The sequence below is a fragment of the Zeus faber genome (genome assembly GCF_960531495.2).
Source record: "Zeus faber genome assembly, chromosome: 4".
NCBI classification, from domain to species: domain Eukaryota; kingdom Metazoa; phylum Chordata; class Actinopteri; order Zeiformes; family Zeidae; genus Zeus; species Zeus faber.
Window position 1 is genome coordinate 30,860,948 of NC_137191.1, and position 22,216 is coordinate 30,883,163.

Here is a 22,216-nt window from a genome sequence, read left to right on the forward strand (position 1 = left end):
AACAACAACAACAACAATAATAATAACAATAATAATAATAATAATAATACACTCATAGTTCTCAACAATTCATGTCTTTTCGCATTTTCTTACATTAAAACCCTGAAATGATTTTACAATCACTGTTGTATGGTTGTACCCTGACGCCGCTGCGCAGCCGCAGTCCAGCGCCTTGACGCGGTGAACTGCGGGGTTTAACTCGCAGCGGATCACGGGACCAGCACGAGGGCGGAACCGTAATCTCATTGGCGCGCTTGCCCTGTCAATCACCCGCAGAGCACTGCGATTGGTCACCGGTCCATTTCCGGTTTATTCGTGTTTGCGTGTGCCCCCCCCCCTTCCCCTATCTCCCCGAGCTGATCGCAACGGTCGAACCGAAATACACCTGCCCCGCTCGGTTATCGCTCCTCGGTGTCCCGCACAACCAGAGCCGGCAGTTGAGGAACAGACAAACAAAAAATTCCAATGGACGACTTTGACATGCTCAACGCGCCCGCCGCCGGCAACGGCACCGACGAGGACCCCGCCGCCGCGTTCCTGGCCCAGCAGGAGAGCGAGATCGCTGGGATAGAGAACGACGAGGGCTTCAGCATCTTGGACAGCGGGGATGTGCCGTCGTCGCTCGGGGATTCCAACGGTGGGTGATCGCCGAGTCCAAGCGGCGGGGAGACATTTAACAACCGGAAGCGATTATAAATGAAGTAAAACTTCAGTTGTTACTGTCTCCCAACCAGCGTCCTGGCTCAGTTAACGTAGCAAAAAAAAAAGAAAAAAGGCTAGGCTAGCTTGGTAGCTCCGGGACCCTAACCTATGCTACACACTTTAACATGAACACGGCGCTAGCACCGGCTGGATAACACGAAGCACGGGCAGAGACGTTAACGAGGTAACATTACTTGTGTGAAATACATGAGGGATGTTTGCTGGTACAACGAGCCTCGGACAACGCTAGCAGGGCCCAGTCAGCGCTGTCACTCGATGAATTCACCAAGGCGGACCGGACGACTTCAAGTGGGTAGGGTTAGCGTTAGAAGCAAAACCTGATAGCCCTATATTTGACCTTTGCCACGTCTCCTCTTACGCTGCGGATGTTCTTTCAGGGAAGTAAAGGCTATTGGGCAATTGTTGTTGACATGTGCTGACATTGCACACTGGATTCCGCAGAAACGTTATTGCCCTGCGTTGGATCTCCGTGTGTGAGCTGCTGATAAGCTGTTGACTTGAATCATGATGTCATTATTGCCGTTATTACTGGTGTTTTTCTTTCTATGGTCTAGTAAGATTGTTTGAGGTCTGAAGTCTAATATTTGCATTTCTCCCACGTTATTTTTTACTGTGTGTAAACATTGTTTTGGAAGTTGTTTAATAAACCACCTTTTTCCTTCCTCTTCTTCCTAGATGGTGCCATCAATGGCGATCTTCATGGGGTAATACATGTTATCCTTGCTTAAACTCTCCCCCTCCTAAATTCTACCCTCTCTTGTGATTTCTGCAGTGTTATTTCTTTTTGCAACTGTCTTGTTTTGTAACCGTCAGCTCATCCCTACACTGGCATGGCTTTTCCTTGACACTCGTAGACCACAACACCTTTGATGTACCAGGCTTTGTTTGGTTTTGCCCGTCGAACTGGTCATGGGGCAAATACTCGATGCCAGTCACAGGGGACTTTAATTGTGACAATGAGGCGTCACGCTGTTGAATTCAGAATTACCACTTCCATTTATGTCCTGTTGATAATATTATAATAACCATTATTTGTATGGCACCTTTCGTACAGAAAATGTAACTCAGAATCAGAAATACTTTAATAATCCCAGGGGGAAATTACTTTTGTTACAGCTCCAAATCTACATACAACATATTTACATACAACATATTTACATACAACATATAATAATTATTAAGAAACATATTTATATATAAATATATATATATGAACATATCTATATGTTATAAACATATCTATATAGAGTGTAAAATGTACAGTTAAAAATGTGCAAAAAGAAGGTGCAGAAGTGGAAGTCCGTTTTTTGAAGTCACATTACAGAGAGGGGGTGTCTGACTCTCTGAGGGAGGCGTTGTAGAGATTGATGACCACAGGCAGGAATGAGTCCCTGTGGCGCACTCTGGTGCATCTGGGTAAGAGGAGTCTTCTGCTGAAGGTGCTCCTCTGCTGGGCCAGTGTGTCGTAGAGAGCGTGTGAGACATTGTCCAAGATGGACTGAAGCCTGGACAGCATTCTCCTCTCTGCCACAGTCGTCAGGGTGTCCAGCTCCTCTCCTACGATACACCGGCCCTCCTGATTAGTTTGTTTAGTCTGTTGTTGTCTGCGACCCTCAGCCCACTGCCCCAGCATGTGACAGCGAAGAAGATCGTACTGGCCACAACAGACTCATAGAACATCCTTAGCATCGTCCGGCAGATGTTAAAGGACCTCAGCCTCCGTAGGAAATAGAGTCGGCTTTGGCCCTTTTTGTAGACTGCCTCTGTGTTTCTGGTCCAGTCCAACTTGTTATTGAAGTACACCCCCAGGTACTTGTACTCCTCCACAGTGTCCACAGGGACCCCCTGGATGGAAACAGGAGTCACGGGTGTTTTTGCCCTCCTCAGATCCACTATGAGCTCCTTTGTCTTAGTCACATTGAGCTGCAGATGGTTCAGCTCACTCCAGGTGACAAAGTTGCCTACAACAGTCCTCTATTCACTGTCATCACCCTTTTTTATACAACCAACTATTGCTGAGTCATCAGAAAACTTCTGAAGGTGGGGCCCCTGTGTTGCTGACTACCCTGTCAGACACACAGTTCTGTAGGCGTACATACTGTGGTCTGCCCGTCAGGTAATCAACAATCCAGGACACGATGGGGGCCTCCACCTGCATTGCAGCCATCTTCTCACCCAGGAGAGCCGGACGGATGGTGTTGAAAGCACTGGAGAAATCAAAGAACATGACTCTCGCAGTACTCGCCGGCTTGTCCAGATGCGTGTAGACTCTGTTCAGCAGGTAGATGATGCTGTTCTCAACTCCCAGGCGGGGCTGCTAGGCGAACTGTAGTGGATCAGTGAAAGGCCTGACCATAGGCCTTAGCTGCTCCAGGACGAGACTCTCGAAGGTCTTCATGATGTGGGACGGCAGAGCCACCGTCTGTAGTCCTGAGGGCCGCTGGGACGCGGCGTCTTCGGCACAGGGACGAGGTAGGACGTCTTCCACAGCACAGGGACCCTCTGGAGGTGCAGGCTCAGGCTGAAGACTTGGCTGAGTACTCCACACAGCTGGGGGGCACAGGCTTTAAGCACCCTGGGAAAAACACCGTCGGAGCCTGCAGCTTTGCCGGAGTGGAATCTCGTCAGCTGTCTTCTCACCAGGTCAGGCGTGAAGGACACTGTAGAGGTGACAGTTGGGGGAGGGGTGGGGTCCTCAGGTTGTGAAGGACATGGTGTAGAGCAGGGGGGAGGGGTGGAGTAGGTGGGTGCGAATTGAGGCCGGTGAGGAGCAGACAAGGGGTCTGTGAGGAGGAGGAGTAGGGGGAGATAGAGTGGCAGTACTTATTGAGCAGCCAGCAGCAGAGACTTGTGGGGTATGGGCCGCAGTATCAAACCTATTGAAAAATAGGTTCAGTTCATAGGCCCGGTCCACACGGCCCTCCAACCCCATGCCACCAGTCTTCTGGAACCCAGTGATGGTTCTCATGCCACTCCACACATCCCTCATGTTGTTTTGCTGGAGTTTTTTCTCCAGCTTTCTCCTATAACTGTCTTTTGCCTCCTTGATTGTAAGTTTGAGTTCCCCCTGCACTCTCCTCACCTCATCACGGTTGCCATCTCTGAACGCCCTCTTCTTTTCATTCAGGATGGCCTTAATGTCCTTAGTGATTCATGGTTTATTGTTGGGGTAACAGGTGACAGTCCGAGCTGGGACATTGCAGTCCACACAGAAGTTAGTCCGTGATGCACTCTGCATCAATGTCCTCCCCGTGGGGCTCACAGAGTGAGGCCAGTCAGACACTTCAAAGCAGTCCTGCAGTGCCTCATAAGCCTCCGACCACCTCCTCACAGTCCTGGTAGTCGTAGGCTTCCTCTTCACCAGAGGCACATAGCATGGTTTGAGGTGAACCAGGTTGTGATCTGACCTGCCCAGAGGGGGGAGAGAAGAGGCGATGTATGCATCCTTTATGTTAGCATACATCAGGTCCAGGGTCCTCTCCTCTCTGTTAGGACAGTTCACGTACTGTTTGAAAGTCGGCAGAACTCTGTTCATGGTGACATGGTTAAAGTCTCCCGACATGATGATGAGGGCACTGGGGTGTCTAGTTTGAAGTTTGGATATGGTGGTGTGTATGATGCTGCAGGCAGATGTTGGGTTTGCAGAGGGAAGGATGTACAGGACAACGATTATGACATGCGAGATCTCTCTAGGCAGATAGTATGGACAGAGTCCAACGGCCAGCAGTTCAGCATCCGGGCTACAGAGCTGTTCTTTAATGGTGATGTGACCAGGATTACACCATCTGCTGTTAACTAGAACGGCAAGCCCCCCGCCTTTCCGCTAACCGCTCTCAATACAATCCCGGTCCGCGCGGACGGTGTGGAAGCCATCGACATCGAGACGTTTTGGTCCGTAATGTCACTGTGCAGCCATGTCTCAGTGAAACACATCAGACTGCACTCCCGGTACTCTGCGTGGCTCCGGGTTAGCGCCATTAGCTCGTCCATTTTGTTGCTAAGAGACCGTACGTTTCCCATAACAACAGAGGCGAGACACGGCTTAAATCTTCTCCTCTCCATAAGCCCGTCCCGTCTCGACCCTCCACTCATCCCCCGACGTTGCTTCCCTGCTGCTGGTCTGGCCACCATGGTTTGGCCACCATGGTCTGGCCACCATGCCGGCTGGCATTAGCGCGATGAGCTGTTCTCTGGAGTAAACAAAGGCAGCGTGTCCCTGTGGAAGCGGCATAATAAAAACACGGGGAAAAAAAAACAACCCACAAACTCTCAAAAAAAACTTCGTTAGAGAGAGCAGGGCTTCACAGAGTTAGAGTGGGGGAAAAAACAAGAACGAACAAAAGAGAATGAAAGTTAAGAAGCAGACTCAAAAGTTGGAGCAACGTAACAGGCAGCATGCAGCTTTTGCGCACGCGCACTGAACTGGAACTCAAAGTGCTTTACACTAAAACAAGGTCAAAGTGACAGTAAAAACAAAGCAAAATTCCTTTACAAAGTAGAATAATAAAATAATGAAATAAATTACAGTTCCTCAGCGAATAATTTTCTTATTTCAACGGAGTCTTTGATTTTATGATCATGACACCCAAAATGCACAAAATAAACCCATGTGCTAACTTTTTTTACCTGCATTGTCTTTCTTCCTAATTACTGTTTCTTTCTTATCTACTTACCAGAATTGCCTTGACCCACCTACACATAAATATTCACCATGGGTTTCTTACACTGTAAGAAACAAATATCTCTCCTTTTTGAAGAAAACACTTGCACAAAACATTTCCCCTGATCATATACAATGATCCTCAACCATGGGCACCAGAAAGTTAAAATTCAGAAGTTGAATAATATGGGGCCATTTTTCTCTCCCATTCACCTTCAAGTCATTGGTCAAACCCGTTTGCGCTGCAGCTGATGCATGAATAACGCACACACGCATATATATTTGTTTGTTTGTTTATTTCCCTCCCTCCCATTGTGGTCTCTTTTTCACTACCCGCTGTGTTGTTTATCAGGAGAGTAACGGCCCATCGGACGCCTATGCCGCGATTTCCAATGCTGACCGCCTACAGGCCGAGCCCGAGAGCCTTCGCAAGTGGAGGGAGGAGCAGAGAGACCGGCTGGAGGCGCTAGGTGGGTATGGACCTCTATGGTCATTATCAGGCACACTGTAGCAGAGCCTGATCGAGTACTACCTCTCCTCTAGCTATAGAGGAGAGGTAGTACTCGATCAGGCCTTAATGGGGGAAAATGGCTGCATAACAGCGTAATATATGGAAATGGAAAACTGGCCAATCATCACATCCTTGTGTTGAAGATAATAAATATTTGAAAATGTATATGTAGATGGTAAAATGTACAATAGAGTCCCCTTTCAAAGATACAAGTCTTGTTGGTGAACTCAGTTTGACTTCCGGGTGAACCCACCTCCCCTGAAAGGATAGGTTTGCCATTTTTCAACACCAGCCTTATTAAAGATGTTGGTTTCCCTCATTTATAACTTTTTATTTATATCCCAACCTCGCGGGAATGCTTTTCTGAGGAACTTGCAACCCGGGGCTTACTGTAAATGCAGTCCAAGGGGAGCTAATGTAGGAGCCTTAAAAAAACATGATTGAATCTGAATTCAATCTCTTTAGCGAAAACAGGAAGTTGTGCTCTGTAGAGTTACAAATGATGGGAACCAACATTTTAATGAGGCCCAGGTTGATGAATGACAACCCTGTCCTTTAAGGTGGCTTCAGTCTGTGCTGTAATGAGAGTTGATTATACCTCTATGTGTCGAGATTAAACAGTATTCATTTAGTCTTTGTGAGTGCGTTACCTGACGTCAGTGCGTTACTTCATTTAACCCAACTTTACCTGATTTTGGATTACGGATTTTGGGTTGTTCGCACTGTGATATCCTTACTATTTCCTGGCTTTGACATTCGCCTGAACTGTTTTTTCGCTTTTTGGAACGTGGACTTTGGCTTGGCTAGCGATAGTTAACCTGTTAGCTTAGCATATTGCAAACTATGCCGGCATCGATGCCCACCTCCTCGAACTGAGAACTGTTTGCGCCTGGTCAACAGACTCACCGTTGTAGAGAAGTCTGTCTCTAAAGACATCCACAGCCTGCGTGAGGATGTGAAGAAAAAGGATGAACTGTTTGTGTGTCTGACTTCCATCGCTAGCACTCAGGCTAAGCACGTCTACTCCTTGTCCTCCGCTCTGATCGGACCAGACTTAGACTCCACTCTCCCATGGCCCGGAATCCATTCTCACTGTGGGTGAGTCGGGTCCATCTTACGCCCCACTGGCTGTGATAGAGGAGCCATGGCCCAAATCCCGGACCTGCTCCACCCCAGAGCCTTGGACTCTGGTGGCGAGCCGTGGCCGGCGTTGCGTGCACTCCTTGAGCCGCTCTATGTTGGAGACTCTGTGGCTGGAGAACAGATTCCAAGCCCTGGAGCCCACAGTCAATGTCAGGGATATCCGGGAATTCCCACCTAAGGGAGGGGGGGTTCACAGTCCACCGTGGCATCGGGGGCACCGAGACGCACTCTACCGCCGCCAGCCTAGTCTACACTGCCACCAGACTATCCATCATCCTCCCGGGCTTCCGCTCCCGAGCCAGTTTGTGGCTCCTCCGCCGCCGTGGACCCCGCTGCGCACTGCCTCGGCTCTAGCAGAGGGATCTCTGCCCGTTGGGGCCGTCCTGCGGCCACTGATTTGGACCGCCTGCCTGCGCCGCCTCCGGGAGGGCGGTGCTCTCCTGGCTCGGCTGCTGCTGCTGCTGTCTCTCTCTCTCTTGAACTCCTCTGCTGCCGAACCTCCATCCATGCTCATCGTCGGCTCCTCCATGATTCCAAACATCACCCTGCCTGCGGCTAAAACCCCCTGCTACCCGGGTGCCCGCGTCAGGATATACTCTAAAATCCCCCAGCTTCTGGATCAAAACCTGTCTGCCTCCACTGTTCTCATCCATGTCAGAACCAACGATCTCAGGAACAAACAATCGGAGACACTTAAAGACGACTTTACAAACCTTATTGACAGTCTTCTACAGTCTGACCGCCATTTCATCGTCTCCGGCCCGCTGCCGTGTCCCAGCTTTGGAGACGTAAAATTCATGCGTGTCCTTCAGATACACACATGACTCAAGGGATACTGCTGCTCCCTCAACGTACCGTTTGTGAACAACTTTCGCACCTTCTTAAACCGTCCAAACGTCTTCAGATATGATGGAGTGCATTCAAACGTTCACACATCATGTCTCCTGGCCATGAACATGGAAGTTCGTTGAAATCCTATGTTCACTACTGATGTTTGGTGGGTCCGATCCACTCTACTGACATTGATGACTGTCACTCTGCTTTACAAATTCCGTAATTATAAACCATAGACCGAAATCACGGAACTTGCCTGTAACATACCGGAATCTAAACTGGACTGGCTGGACCGAAATGGCACAGTTGCACTCATTGATACAGCACCTCCTAATTTTAAATTCATCCAAACCACTAGAGTTGATAAGAGAGGTGATGGAATAGCTGCTGTCTTCTCTGATAGTTATAGCTGCAAGGAAGTCCCCCTCGGTGAATTCTCGTCTTTTGTACACCTTGTTATATCTATGAACTGCAGTGCTATGATTTTAATCATCTCTATCGGCCACCAAAATCTAAATGTGGCTTTCTTGAAAAATTCTCTGAGCTACTGTCAAAGGTCTCCACTGATTATGATTGTGTTATTATCTTATGCAATTTTAATATTCATGTTTACAATCAAACAGACCCAGATGCTCAACACTTCATAAACCTATTGGAGGCATTTGCCCTCACTCAGCATGTTTCTGGACCCACCCACAATAAGGGGCATACTCTGGACATAGTCATATCAAAAGGACTTAATATCCATGTACCCTGTGTCATGGATGTTGCTATTTCAGATCACTGTTGCATATTCTTTGACATGTTTGCTCTTCCTGCAAAACAGAGGGGTACCCGAACAATTTAAAAAACATATCATTAACAATAATGCCACTGAAACCTTTAAGAGAATTGTAAATGAGTTACCGCTGTACATACATGGCATCATCAACTGAGGGTCCTGTGAACAACTTAAACTTAAAAATACAAAATATCATTGATGACATTGCACCTGTTAAAACTAAAAACATAGAAAAACAAAAGCCCCCTGGAGAAAGGGAGTGGTTGTTAGGCAGCTTAAGAGAAAGTGTCGCTGGCCAATAGATAATGGAAAAGAAAAAACTTCAGGTTCACCATGAAATTTACAAGGATAGACTCAATCAGTACAACACAGAAATTAAACAGGCCAGGAAGTCTTTCTTCTCAAAAATAGTAAAGTGCTCTTCTCCACTGTTGATCGACTTGTTAATCCACCATCTACCACCCCATCAGAGATGCTCTTCACTGAAAAATGGGAAGAGTTCGCTACATTCTTCAATAACAACATTATAGCTACCAGACAGAATATTAGTGGCTCAACACTGAAAAATGAACCTACCCTCCAGTTCTCCAGTAATATGACTGCTGCCATGTCTCACTTTGTCCCTTTAGACATAAAAACTGGAAGATATTATTGGTCAGCTCAGGTCCTCCACTTGCTGCCTGGACCCTCTCCCTACCACATTTTTTAAAACCGTTTCTAACTGCCTGGCACATGAGGTATTAGATATTTTAAATGGCTCTCTTCAATCACGTATATTTCCTGCAGCAATTAAAACAGCTGTCATTAAACCACTCCTGAAAAAGAGCATTCTTGATGTTATTGCCGACTACAGGCCCATTTCCAACCTGCCATTCCTCAGTAAAATACTTGGAAAAAACAGTTTAACTTCAGCTTAACAACTATTTAACATCAAACAGCATTTTGGACACTTATCAATCTGGTTTTCGACCTCACCATAGCACAGCAACGGCACTTATTAAAGTTGTAAACGATCTGCATATAAACACTGATTCATAAAAAAAACAAACAAAAAAAAAAAATCTGCCTGGATCTCAGTTCTGCCTTTGACACTGTTGACCATCAGATTTTAGTTGCAAGATTCCAAAAATTGGTCGGCCTATTTGGCCCGGTTCTAAACTGGTTCAGAACCTACCTACATGACAGGCAGACAGATTTTGTCTCAAACAAAGTGGGTCTTTTATGTGGAGTGCCTCAAGGTTAGATTCTTAGACCATTATTGTTTAACCTCTATATGCTCCTACTTGCACATATTATAAAGAAACACAAAATTAATTACCATAATTATGCAGGTGATTCACAACTGTACATATCCCTATCTCCTGATGACCTACTCCCCATACACTCCCTCACTCAGTGTATTAATGATATTGATGCATGGACCTTTTACAACTGAACAAAGGTAAAACAGAAATACTCATCTTTGGTGCAAAGGCTCAGACAGAAAATTGCAGCTCATCTCAGTTCTGTCTCTGGAGAGCAAGAATGAATCCAGAAATCTGGGTGTAATCATAGACGGTGATCTAAATTTTAAAAGCCATATCAATCACATCACAAAATCAGCCTTCTACCATCTAAAACATTTTTCAAAATTAAGAGGCTTCCTGTCATATGCAGACTCTTTAATCCAAATTAGCTACTTGTATATAAAGCTATAAATGGCCTTGCACCTCAGTATATAAAAGAAATGCTGATTTCTACACGAACCAGCCAGATCTCTCAGGTCCACAGGTAGTGGTCTTTTAAATATCCCTTGTATCAACTATAGAGCAGGGGAGGCTGCCTTCTGTATCTATGCCCCAAGTAAATGGAACACCCTGCCGAGGGACCTGAGAGAGGCCGCCACACTGAACACTTTTAAAAGAAGGTTAAAAACCTTGCTGTTCACTACAGTCCATGATTGCACAGATATATATTTTTAATATATTTTCTTTCATTGTATTTCTCAGTAAAGCGCATTGTGTTGCCATTGCATTAAATGTGCTTTATAAATAAAGTGAGACTTGACTTGACTTAATCCAAATTATTTATGATATATATCATATGATATATATCATATGTATATCATATATACGTATATCTTGCAGCTGTATTGACTGCATTTCCCTTCCCGGATGGAATCAATAATGGTACAATCCCATCTGTCGTCTTCCCTTTATCTCCTTCGCCCGCTCCATTCATACTCCCCTCTTTGTCTCGCTCCCAGACGCCAACTCCCGCCAGCAGGAGTCGGAGTGGAAGGAGAAGGCCAAGGTGGAGCTTGAGGAGTGGCACACCAGGCAGAACGAGCAGCTGGAGAAGACCAAAGTCAACAACAGGTACCGTCTTCAGGCCACGCGACTGCGCCGGGATGTTCAGATGCACAGGAATGGATATTTGGGACAAAGGCTACACGTCACAATCAGAATAGACTTGGTATAGAGTGATACGTGTGACTATAAAATAAAAACCCCACAGGATTGACCTGAGGTAGACTGATTCCAGTGTTTTTTCTGTTTAGATGACCAGTGCATCGTACAACAAGACAAATGTTATTCATGTCAGAGAAAGTGAAACTCAGTGAAAGTAGTTGTAAGTTGAGTGTAGTTGAAGTTCATAATGAAGACTTAAGTTTATAATGCCCGGGGGGGAAAAGGGATACAAACTGGTGGGGGGGCGGGGGGGGTTACGCATATTTCCTATCTAAACTGTGGTCTTACGGGTATTCTATCAAAGTTATGATTAATTTATCTGACTTATTTATGGAAGACTGCTTATGATTTATTTTCGTTTTTTAGTTTATCAATGATCAAGTCCAAGACCAATTTATTTTTCTCTTTTAATAATAAAGGATAATAACAATTTGATGGACAGGGGTTTAACAAGGTTCATACAACGCCTTGAAGGCCTTTAGTCAGAAATATGCTTGAAATTTCTGATTGTGTATTATTTCTATAAAGCTTAGTTCAAGAAAACAATGAGAGGGCAACAAATAAGTAAACTTGATTCGAACATTGGTATTAATGTGAATTAAATATTGTGTCGAGGGGTTGAAAAAAGGCACCAAGTCACATATATCATAGTAAGAAGTTTTAATATGCTCATTCAAAGTGTCCTTATTGAATCGAAGGACAGTTCAACAAAATCGTCCCCAAATTAAAATAACTCAAGTTCGGTGAAAGCGACACTTCTCAGAGCACAGATGATATTTACAGTATCTACAAGCTAGTTTTCTTCTTCGACCTGGGTCGGATCAGATCAGCCTCCTGGCGTGTAACACTTACCCCCGTTGTGTTATTAATAATGGACGACCAGCCAATCTCATGTGGTGCTCCTTCAGTGAGCCAGCCTCTCCCTGCAGTGTTTTCCCTATAATTGTACAGGCCTGGAGGCCGCCATTCTAACGAGAACCCCCGCCAGGCCCAAAAAAAACTTTTTAACACCAAAAAAAAAACAGCCCTCGAAAAAGGAAAAATGAACTATCGTCTTTTTTTATTGCAATTGAGAGTAAATGTATGCTATTTAAACACATGTACAAACTAGGGATGTTAAAATGTGTCGACTAAACGACCGACCATCTCCGTGTCAACAGTAAAATCTTTTATTTTGTTGTAATGGCCTATTCAAAACATTCAAAACGGTACTGTTTTCCAAATGGGAGAGGGAGCAAGTGTGTACCTGCACCGGCACCGCGGTGTGCGCTGCAGCAGGTTCGCTTTCTCACTTTGCGTGCTTAAAAATGGCAACATGGCATAAGATTTGGAGGGTCTCACGAAACCCTGCGGCGCAGTGAAAGTGATGAAAGAACCTATGAATCTGAGTGGAAAGATCCCACCTAGGCGCAAAATAAATATTTCAGGATTTATTTCATAGGCAAATTATTTTTATTAGGGATGCACCGATTTATCGGCCATACATTGGTTTCGGCCGACATACGCCTTGTTGACTGACATCGGCCTATTGGAAAATAAGCTGACATTCACAGATGGCATTAGCCAGTGTTTCCCACATGTGGGAACTGATGGTCGATGGTGGTTGTTCCCTTGTGGCAATCCCTTAAATCATGCAAATACAACTCTACTACTGTAACTCCGCCTCTAAAACACCGCTGACTCCCCCAGCCCATTAAAGGACAAAGATTACGCAAAGAGCCACTCAGACCAGAGAAGAGTAGAGCGTATTTTTAGTTGAAGCAGCTAAATTGAAACCCTGTTTGTGGGTAGTTAGGAAAGCACGAGTGACGGGAAGGACAAAAAGGGTCAAATCACAGCCTTGGCTACGGAAACTGCAGAAGGACAAAAAGGGTAAAAGTGCAATGACTTTGTATTTGGAATAACAGAACCAAATAAAGAAAGATTAAAAAAGGCTTCCTAGGCTCATCTATTGTAAACATCATTACCAGTACAATTTATAATCCATGTTATAAATACACCCATCTATGTAAATATAATGTCATGTATAAAATATTATGTATAATTACACACATTACACACACAATTAACACACATGTCTAAGATGCTTTGACTCCTACACCACACATAGATTTTACTTGGGCGGGCCGCCTAGGTATATTTCGTGACCCATTTTAGAAAATTTGAATTATTATTTATTATTTTTTTTATCCGTCTGAAAAAACGCCGCTATTGATTTTAGAAGACATGTACACGGCCATCTGCAGTGCTCCAAGCAGGGACTGATGCTGCATTTATTGCGACTCAGAGAACTTGTTAGTGATGCTGCATTCAGGGGAACTCGGACCATTGGCATCAGCTATCGGCCAAATTGTTATTTTAATCATCGGTATTGTCCCAGAACTTCATAATCTGTGCATCCCTAATTTTTATTGACGTCACGTCACCTGACCGCAGACTCACTGATTGAAGTCACTTTAAGTTACTGCACTCACAATTCTTGTGGGCAGTGTAATCTATGAGTGTGGTTTCTCCACCATGCACATGGTACAAGGCTGCAACTCATGGTTGCTTTTGATAGAAAGAAGAAGAAGAAACAGTCTTTAATTGTCACATGACACTCCACAACACATGCTTGATGGTGGTCGGTGAAATGGCTCCTCTGCTTTTGACCCATCCTGGGTTGTCCTTCCTCCGGGGGCACAGCCAGGAGCAGTGGGCAGCATACGCGGACGCGCCTGGGGACCAGGTGATAAATGTCTATCGCTGGTCAGACGATGATGGGTGCATGTTTTTGGTGGGGGTCCTTACTGACGTGAGGTGGAGGAAACCCCATGTGAGCACGGGGAGAACATGCAAACTCCACACAGAAAGGCTCCTATTTGGGAGATAACCCGCCCAGAGCACGGTGCCAGCAGCGCCCCAGGCGGGAATCGAACCCAGGACCTTCTTGCTGTGAGGCAGCAGTGCAGTGCACTGTGCCACTAGCAATCTATCCTTTAAATTAATAATTTACTTTCACTTTTAGTAGGTGATAGCAGACCTCAGGAACAAGATGCAAGGAGAGCTCTTGGAGCCTGCATGAAGATTTCAATTATTGGGCCTCCTGTGGCAAAATTTACATATCCTGATTGTGGAATTTTACAAGGAAGATAGTGCATCAATGAATCATGCACACTGTGTTCATGATATGCTAAGGTCATTGGGTACACAACTTATTTTTATGTAATAAATACAGCTTATTAAGTCATCCTCTCAATTGGGTATGTAACAATATGACATTTCACAGTTCTTTCACTGTGTTAATTTTTCCACCTTAATGTTTTGTATATTCAATTAATAAAGTTTATATAAGTTTATATTTTAAAAAACACACGCATGGTCAAGCCTCTTACACAGTACAGCACAGGAAGGCGCTTGTCGGGGCTCTCAAAATTACAGGTTAGGCAAAATATGTATATCAAAATCCGACAAACTTTTATTCACCTGATGTAACTGCGCGATAGCAGCCATGTTCTGCATCTTAGTTTACATTTGCTCTCATGTGCGCGCAAGTACCTAATATTGGCGGTTCTGCGGCGCTGTAAACAAAGATGGCGTCCACTACCGCGTAGTGGCAACAGGTGAATTGAAAGTTTAGATCTTGAATTTTCCAACATAAATTCATATCGCATATTGCTTGATACTGCGGTATACCATTACATCCCTACTCTTCTTGTGTTTAAAGTCTTGAATATATTAAGCTCCTTGTGATCATCGCGATAAAAATGCAAATATTAATTTCAGACCGCCTGCTGCACCATCTGACCAAAACCGACCACACCAATATGCTATCCTGTGCACCTTGTCGATTTATGGCTTTTTTTGGTGTGAACCACCACGCCTGAAAAAGATTCTAGGGAAAACACTACACTGCTGTTCATTTTTTTAACCTTTTGAGGTATCTTGAGATTTAAAATAATTAGAAATGAAAATGACACAGAAAAATTAAACCTTTTTTAGAATTGAATTAATCTTTCTGTTTTTGAAGACGGTACTGAGATCCCAGGGTGGTGATGTCAGTGCTCGTGTCAGGTTCACTAAACCAACACAAGGATACGTTTCTGACCTTTTTCAATTTCCACCACCACCCGGCTTGTTATCTTTTTTGTTTTGTTTTTTTTTGCAACTAAAGCTTTCCTCACACGGCCAGTCTGGCCGCTGTGCTAACTTGTGCATTGCCTGTGTCTGTCCTCTCCCACGTTTTACCACTGTCTCTCTTCTCTCCTACCTCCTTGCTGCTCTGTGGACTCGCGTCCAGAGTGCTGGACGAAGACTTCTACAAACAGCCCTTCTCTGAGCTCATTGGTTATGTGTATGTTGCTCAAACTAACATTTTCCAATTCCATCTTTCCACCCCCTTCCCCTTCTTTTTTGTTTGTTTTTACATCATCAATTCCTGCCATCTATTCATCCATCAACACTGACTTAATCACTCCCCCGTGGCCCCCCTAGGATATGTCTTTTTTTTTATCTGCTTCATTGAATTAATTTAATTTCTACCTGGTTTACGTTTTTTACCTACTTTGTCACTTGTGATTTTTCTTGTTCTCATATACTAGAATAGTTCTTTAACCTATCTAAGTTTAGGCCTTTGTGCTCATGCTCACATCTCTTGAAAACCGTGTCTTGGTGGAAATTTGTGAATGGCTGTCCGTCACTGCGTGTTCTTCACCAAAGCTGCGGCATATTTTACTTCAGTCAGAACCTATTCCCATTGACACCATTTGCTGTCCTCATCATCTACCTCGCAAATCTTCCACCATGCCATCTCATCCTTGCATTTTGCCAATGTTTTTAACCATTTATGTTTTCAATGATTAACCCTTGTTCCCATAATCGTATCTACGGTAATATATTGGAAATTAACTGTGGTTTAAATTTCTTTACATGACATGTAATTTTAGATGATATTCTCCAGTAGTATAACTTTAAGGTTAGGTTTTTCAGTTTGGTTTTGAAGCAGGTGTGTATCCACTCTGATTTGGTGTCAAAGCTGCCTCCTCCCTTCTCGGTCCGTTTTCAGAGGTCTTTCACTCTTGTTTTTCTCAGTTTCCATCCGATCAGCTTGCAATCTGCAGTGTTCTTCCACATTTCCTTCCTCTGACTCGCTTGTCACATTCACAGTATCGTTAAGAACACACACATAAACCTACTTGCCCTTGCCTCTCTCGCTTATCGAGTCATGCAGATACACAACTGCAGCCCTGAGTGTTTGTGTAGGAAGTGCATTATATAATGGTGGCTCCGCTGCTTGATGGACTCCCACTTGTTGCATGTCCCGTCTGCTTTCTCCCCAGTAAAACTCACTTCATCAACACAAGCAGTTGGTGTTGAACAAGGCAGATGAAGTATTGTGTCGTGTACTAGCGGTATATTGGCCTATCCAGCTCACAAATGCAAAACGCTGGCCAATACATGGATACACAAAGGCTTCAAAGCAAACTGTTTATGTGCTTTACGTAGCAATGCACGGTGCTATCTAGCTGCCTTCCAACAGAATGACACGCTACTGTTGCCTACCTAGCTGTCCAGCTGCTGTAGCAGTGCAGCCTGTAGTCTTGCCATTGCATGACTGGGTGATGCCCTTGAGTCTGGATTGCGGTGTTCACACAGTCCGGTAAATCCAGCTACACCGTTATTGGCAGGCGATGAATATACCAGCTGTATTTTATTGGGATAGTGTTATTGAGTACCTAGCTGCGTGTGCTTTGAAAAGGAGTAGTTTGTTTTTCCGGAGTCAAGTCAGCAGAGTTGCACTCGTACTCCGTATTGTATTTGCATTGTGGTTATTTCAAGCTAGCTTTGCATGCCTGTAACAGGATTTCAATATACAGAGCCAACCAATTCTGTTAACTTTGGGGTTCTATTTAAAGGGTTTCCATGCGCACACCTCAATGCAGCACTTCCCTTGCATTCAAGGCTTAATACATTCATGTACTGGAGCCCTCGGAAGGACATCTCCTCCTGTTGGGTCTGAGACCCTTGATGACCATGTTTGTTACTGACTAAACTGTACACCCGAGGCAGCAGCAGTGACAGTAAGTCCTCTCTGCTCACCCACCCAACCAATCAATGGCAACACACACACAGAAGCTGCTCGCTAAGCACTTTATAGAAAGTATTTGGGGAGGTGGGGGTGGTTTAAGAGTGGGGGCGGGGATGTTGCTTTTGCATGCTGGCTTATGACATCTGCATTTATTTTTTGTTGGGTTTTCATTTATTCCCTTCCCCTCTCTCTCACTCTCTCTCTCTCTCTCTCTCTCTCTGTCTCTCTCTCTCTCTCTTTCTCTCTCTCTCTCTCTGTCTATTCTGACTTGTGAAACTGTTTCTCCCTGTTTTCTTTTCCTCTGCACCTTAAAGCACACACATTAACCATCCCTGCTACCGCCTAGACCAGTTAAGTAAATCTGTCAAAACCCTCACCACATCCAGACTGTGTTCTTGTCAGGGGATGTAGATGCCTTCTATTTGCAGAATGTCCCAGCTCCAAATTGCAGTTTTAAAAAGCCTCGCTCTCACACGGAGCAAGGTCCACTGCCTTTTTTTTTTTTATTTAGAGTGTGAGTGTGAGTGTGTGTGTGTGTGTGTGATGGATGTTGATTGGCTCCCCATTTTCATTTTGCTACGTATGTGTGCCTGTCAGTAGTGTAGTTCACATGGTGGGGCAATACGGGCGGGAGTTTGACTTTGGAACGGGTGGTGACTGTAGGACCTACGGTGTGAAATTACTGTTTGCGGGTGGGTTTGGGACTGTTTAGCCGTTATCTGTGGCTTGCATCTCCAGAAATGTTCCCGTCTTGTGATTGTGCCGATGTATCCTTTTTCGTGGTTATTTTTTGTATATATCTTTCGTTTGTGTTTTGAGTTCTGTCGTTTATGGCGAGCCCATTTAGTTTAAAGTATGTTTTGCTTTTTATTTTATTTTTTAAAAGAACACGCCATGTCTCATAAAGCCATCGATCGGTCCCTTTAGATATGATATGGTGATGTGTCAAAAATTGAAATCATTTTCAGAAGGTTCCTGGTGTCTGTGCCACAGTTCCAAACTGGCCCGCTCCCCAGCTGCAGCACATTGCATGGCAAAAGTGGCCTGAGCTTCAACTTATTTTGGGTTTGGTTGAAACACTTCAACCAACGCAACTTGCCGGTGTTCATTTTAAACAAGTGTAGACAAGTGTACTTGTTTAGAAAGACAAGTATATAGATGACGTCTCTATACTTGACTAGCAGAGAAACCTGATGGTTACGGGGCCATAACGGCAAGTTAAGCTACGGGGTCGTCTGGCCAGACCGTAGTTCTACGCAGAGAACTGTGTTCTCAACCAACCAAAAAGCACCCCCGATCCGTAAAAATGACACTTTTTTTTTTTTTTTTTTTTTCTTTCTTTTCCTTGGGTTCTATATAAATGTTTTGGAACTATATCCCTGCTCGTGTCCCTGGGTAGTGTGTGGGAGGCATGCCACAGGTAATGACTCTTGTAATGTTGTTTCTGTGTGAATGTGTAAGGTAGATGTATGTGTTCCACCGGCCAAGCCTCAGAGAGACACTGCTGAATCAACAACATCATTGCCCATTTAGCACAAAAAATAGCAACGCATTTATTATTTCAGCAATGCTCTGAAGAGAGCTTTTTGTTTAAAGGCCGATTCACCACTTCGATACTTTGAATATTGTGAAGAAGCTTCTGTTGTAAGTGCAAAATCATCCCATTTCTCTCTTAAACTTCTGTTGCAGTGATGGTTTTAATGCAGAAAGCAAAGTCAGGCTGTTGTGTCAGCACCCCGCTAGGTGGCGCTGTGTGGCTGTTATGCAGCAGTGTGATATCTCAGGGCTTGGTGTGTGTGTCTGTGTATAAGTCTTTAAATCCATCCCCCCCGCTAATATCATTTCTCTCTCTTTCCCTCCACTCGGCTGGCGGTCTCGCTCGCTCCCTCCAGGGCAGCTGAGGAGGCCATGGTCTCGGACCTGGATGAGAACAACCCGGGCACAGAGTGGGAGCGCGTGGCGCGCCTCTGCGACTTCAACCCCAAGTCCAGCAAGCAGGCCAAAGATGTGTCCCGCATGCGCTCGGTCCTTATCTCCCTGAAGCAAGCCCCACTGGTCCGCTAGAGCGGGCGGGAGGGGTCCACCATTCCACCCACCTCCCTCATGTCATTCCGCCGCCACAAGTGAGAACCCTGATGTCCCATCATGGTATCCTGAAGAGAACGGGCTCTTCTTTCCCAGCTATCCATAACGTGTAACCATAATTCACCCAACCTCCCCTGCCCCCTCCCTGTGTTTTCTAGTAAAAGGGAAAGTCTGTTTTTTCCTGCCAGTGCTGTAGATCCCATCCCACCCCCACCCCCATAGCCTCCACCTGCCCCAGCGGCGTGCAGCTGACCAGTCAAGGTGGAGAGGCGGGGGCTGTAGTAAAGAAATGGTTAATGTTTCTTAGGGCGTAAAGTGTTTCCCATTCTCTCCCACCCGCCGCCCCTTTCTCGTTCCACAACTACACTACAACCTGACTTGCAAAACAGCCACCAAACAGTGTCATTCCCAGAATGCCGTGCTCTTTCTATCGCGTGACAGCCTCTGAACCGCTCTCGGGGGTCAGTCGTGCTTCTCTCGACCCCCCCACCACCGCCCCATCCATCCCTCCATCATCACCTCACGTTTTCAGCATTGGGGGGGGAGTATATACAGATTTTTATTTTGTCGCTATTTTTAAGGACCAAACTCTCCAGAGTGGGAACTTCTAATTCAGTGTGCGTACTTTGAACCGTGTGCGTAGAGACGGCTAGTGCTGTATCATGTTTCAAAAAATAAATAAATAAATAAATAAAAGATTAAGTTAAATCTATGCATTTCCTTTTCGAGTCTCTCTCTCTCTCTCTCTCTCTCTCTCTCTCTCTCTCTCTCCCCTCTCCCCCGTGTCCAGTCAGGAACTGAACAAAGTCCAGTCATTACAGTTTGTGTGTGTGTGTGTGTGTGTGTGTGTGTGTGTGTGTGTGTCAACAACAGTGTGTATGTACTCTTAAACGCGTGTACCTATGTACATATACAGAGGGCGATATCTATATTATGAATACAGTATACAAAAACATGTATGTCATTAACATTAGAGGTTTGTGGTTTAAACATGAGCTTAGCTGTTAGCCATCTGTCACTTGACCATGCGTGTTCATTGTCCATTTGATTTCAATATCAATAAAAAAGAGAATCAAAACCTAACGGTGTCTATTTCCTGGTACGTTTTCTAGAATGGATTGGGCACAAATTTACCACATTTGTCTTCTATGAACCAAGTCGTTACAGCATACATTGTAACGCTAGAAGGGGTGGGTTGTAACAACAGGATGGAAAAAGTCAAATTTACACCCACAATTAAATTTACAACCAGAGAGTTTTAATTAAGAGAGCAATTAGGAATCTAATGGCAGTGTGTGACTCGTACAAATTGTTCTTGAATCAAATACTTATGATTATGCACAAACTATAGTCACATGTCTTAATGTATTTTAGGCCTGTTTTGAATAACAGCAATATCACATTTAATGTCAAACTGCATTTATCAATTGCCGCAGTAACATCCAAGGCACGATGTCGGCTACAGTTGGAAACGGTGCAACTTTGTGTTTCTAGTTTCTTACATCAGCATGGCCAAAACAGCTGATTTGAGGAGGTGGGAAAGAGTCAATAAACCCCACTAAATTCAGAGCTTGTGACTATAAATGCTCTGACTATACTGTGAGCTTCCCAATTTCAAAAAGGACATCGATCATGTTTTCTTAAGGCTTAAATATTTTCCTCATTGGACTACATTTTATCACAGTGAGAAGCTGCAGCAGAGTGTTTCACAATAGTAGGGCATTGAGCGAGGTGCTACAGTTATAAATGACAGAAACCAACTTTTAAAATCAGACCTGTATTGAAAAATCGGCGGAATTTACATTTAGCTTTACATACTGTATACACCGATCAGCTACAACATTAAGACCACCACCAATATTCTGTAGCTCCCCCTCATGCTGCCAAAATCGGTCTGACCTGTCGAGGCAAAGACTCCACAAGACCCCTGACGGTGTCCTGTGGTGTCCGGCACCAAGACGTTAGCAGCAGATCCTTTAAGTCCTGTTAGTTGTGAGGTGGGGCCTCCATGGATCGGGCTTGATGTTCCAGCACATCCCACAAATGTTTGATTGGATTGGACCCTAACCCGGTCATCCACATGATGTAGAAGCAAAACGTGATTCATCAGACCAGGCCACCTCCTTCTATTGCTCCATGGTCCAGTTCTGATGAACCGATGAACCCACAGACATAAGAAAGACATAATTAGATATGTATTCGGGGAATTGATCTTTATTTCAATGCCTACATCCAGTAGAGTTTTTCTGATCAGTTTGACAGTAAAATAAATGAATTTATTTTCACAAATAAAGGTATTGTTCAGTTATCTGCCATAGTGGTCTCTGTGGTCTACCAGGTCATTTGCTTTTTCCCAGTTTGTTAATGGGTTTTTGTTTCTTACCAAATAGTTTGAACCAAATATTTTGACAGACCAAAAATTTTGCCAATGTCTATGATCTGATGCCTTAATCCTTAATATAATTGATGCAACTGTACTTTACTCTTATTGACTGTTTATTCCCTTTACATTCATGTTGAGAGCAGTAGAGAGGCCTAAAATTGATCACAAATTGGTGCGTGAAGGGCCCCCAGACCCCCACTTCATTTGTGCCCCCCTGGCATGGGGCCGCTGGCAAAATGTTCCTTATTCTTCCACATTGAAGGTGGTCAGACCTCACCAGGCCGGAATGAAGTCTGCAGTCCAGCACAGAGACACAGGGGTTGCAGACACACATGTTTATTGTAGAGAGTGGGCGAGGTGGCACAAGCCCTGGAGCAGATGGACATGTGTCATGACAAGGGCTCCTCTCCTGAGTGTGTGTTGGGGGTTTTACCTGCTGCTCGTTAGACCAATCACGAGCAACAGGTGTACAGCCACTCTGATCTTGGGCCCCAATTACCCAGACCCAGGTCAGGTGTGGCTGCTCAAACCACACCTTATCCACACCACAGCCGACTCCCCTGGATCGCTGCCTGCAGC

At 44.8% G+C, this 22,216-nt stretch overlaps 1 protein-coding gene across 1 annotated transcript; it reads left to right on the forward strand.

Annotated features, from left to right (window-relative positions):
- The first annotated feature begins 348 nt into the window (after positions 1-348).
- On the forward strand, positions 349-20,332 carry clta (clathrin, light chain A). The gene is made up of 5 exons (XM_079999684.1): positions 349-637; positions 1,399-1,427; positions 5,736-5,853; positions 10,898-11,009; positions 19,062-20,332. Exons 1-5 carry the CDS (start codon positions 466-468, stop codon positions 19,231-19,233), a joined length of 603 nt encoding a protein of 200 aa, XP_079855810.1. The 5' UTR covers positions 349-465; the 3' UTR covers positions 19,234-20,332.
- The last annotated feature ends 1,884 nt before the right edge of the window (positions 20,333-22,216 follow it).

Coding starts and splice junctions, on each gene's coding strand:
- clta (XM_079999684.1), top strand. CDS start 466: ATGGACGACTTTGACATGCTCAACGCGCCCGCCGCCGGCAACGGCACC. Junction 1,428..5,735: donor TCAATGGCGATCTTCATGGG/GTAATACATGTT, acceptor GTTGTTTATCAG/GAGAGTAACGGCCCATCGGA. Junction 5,854..10,897: donor AGACCGGCTGGAGGCGCTAG/GTGGGTATGGAC, acceptor TCTCGCTCCCAG/ACGCCAACTCCCGCCAGCAG.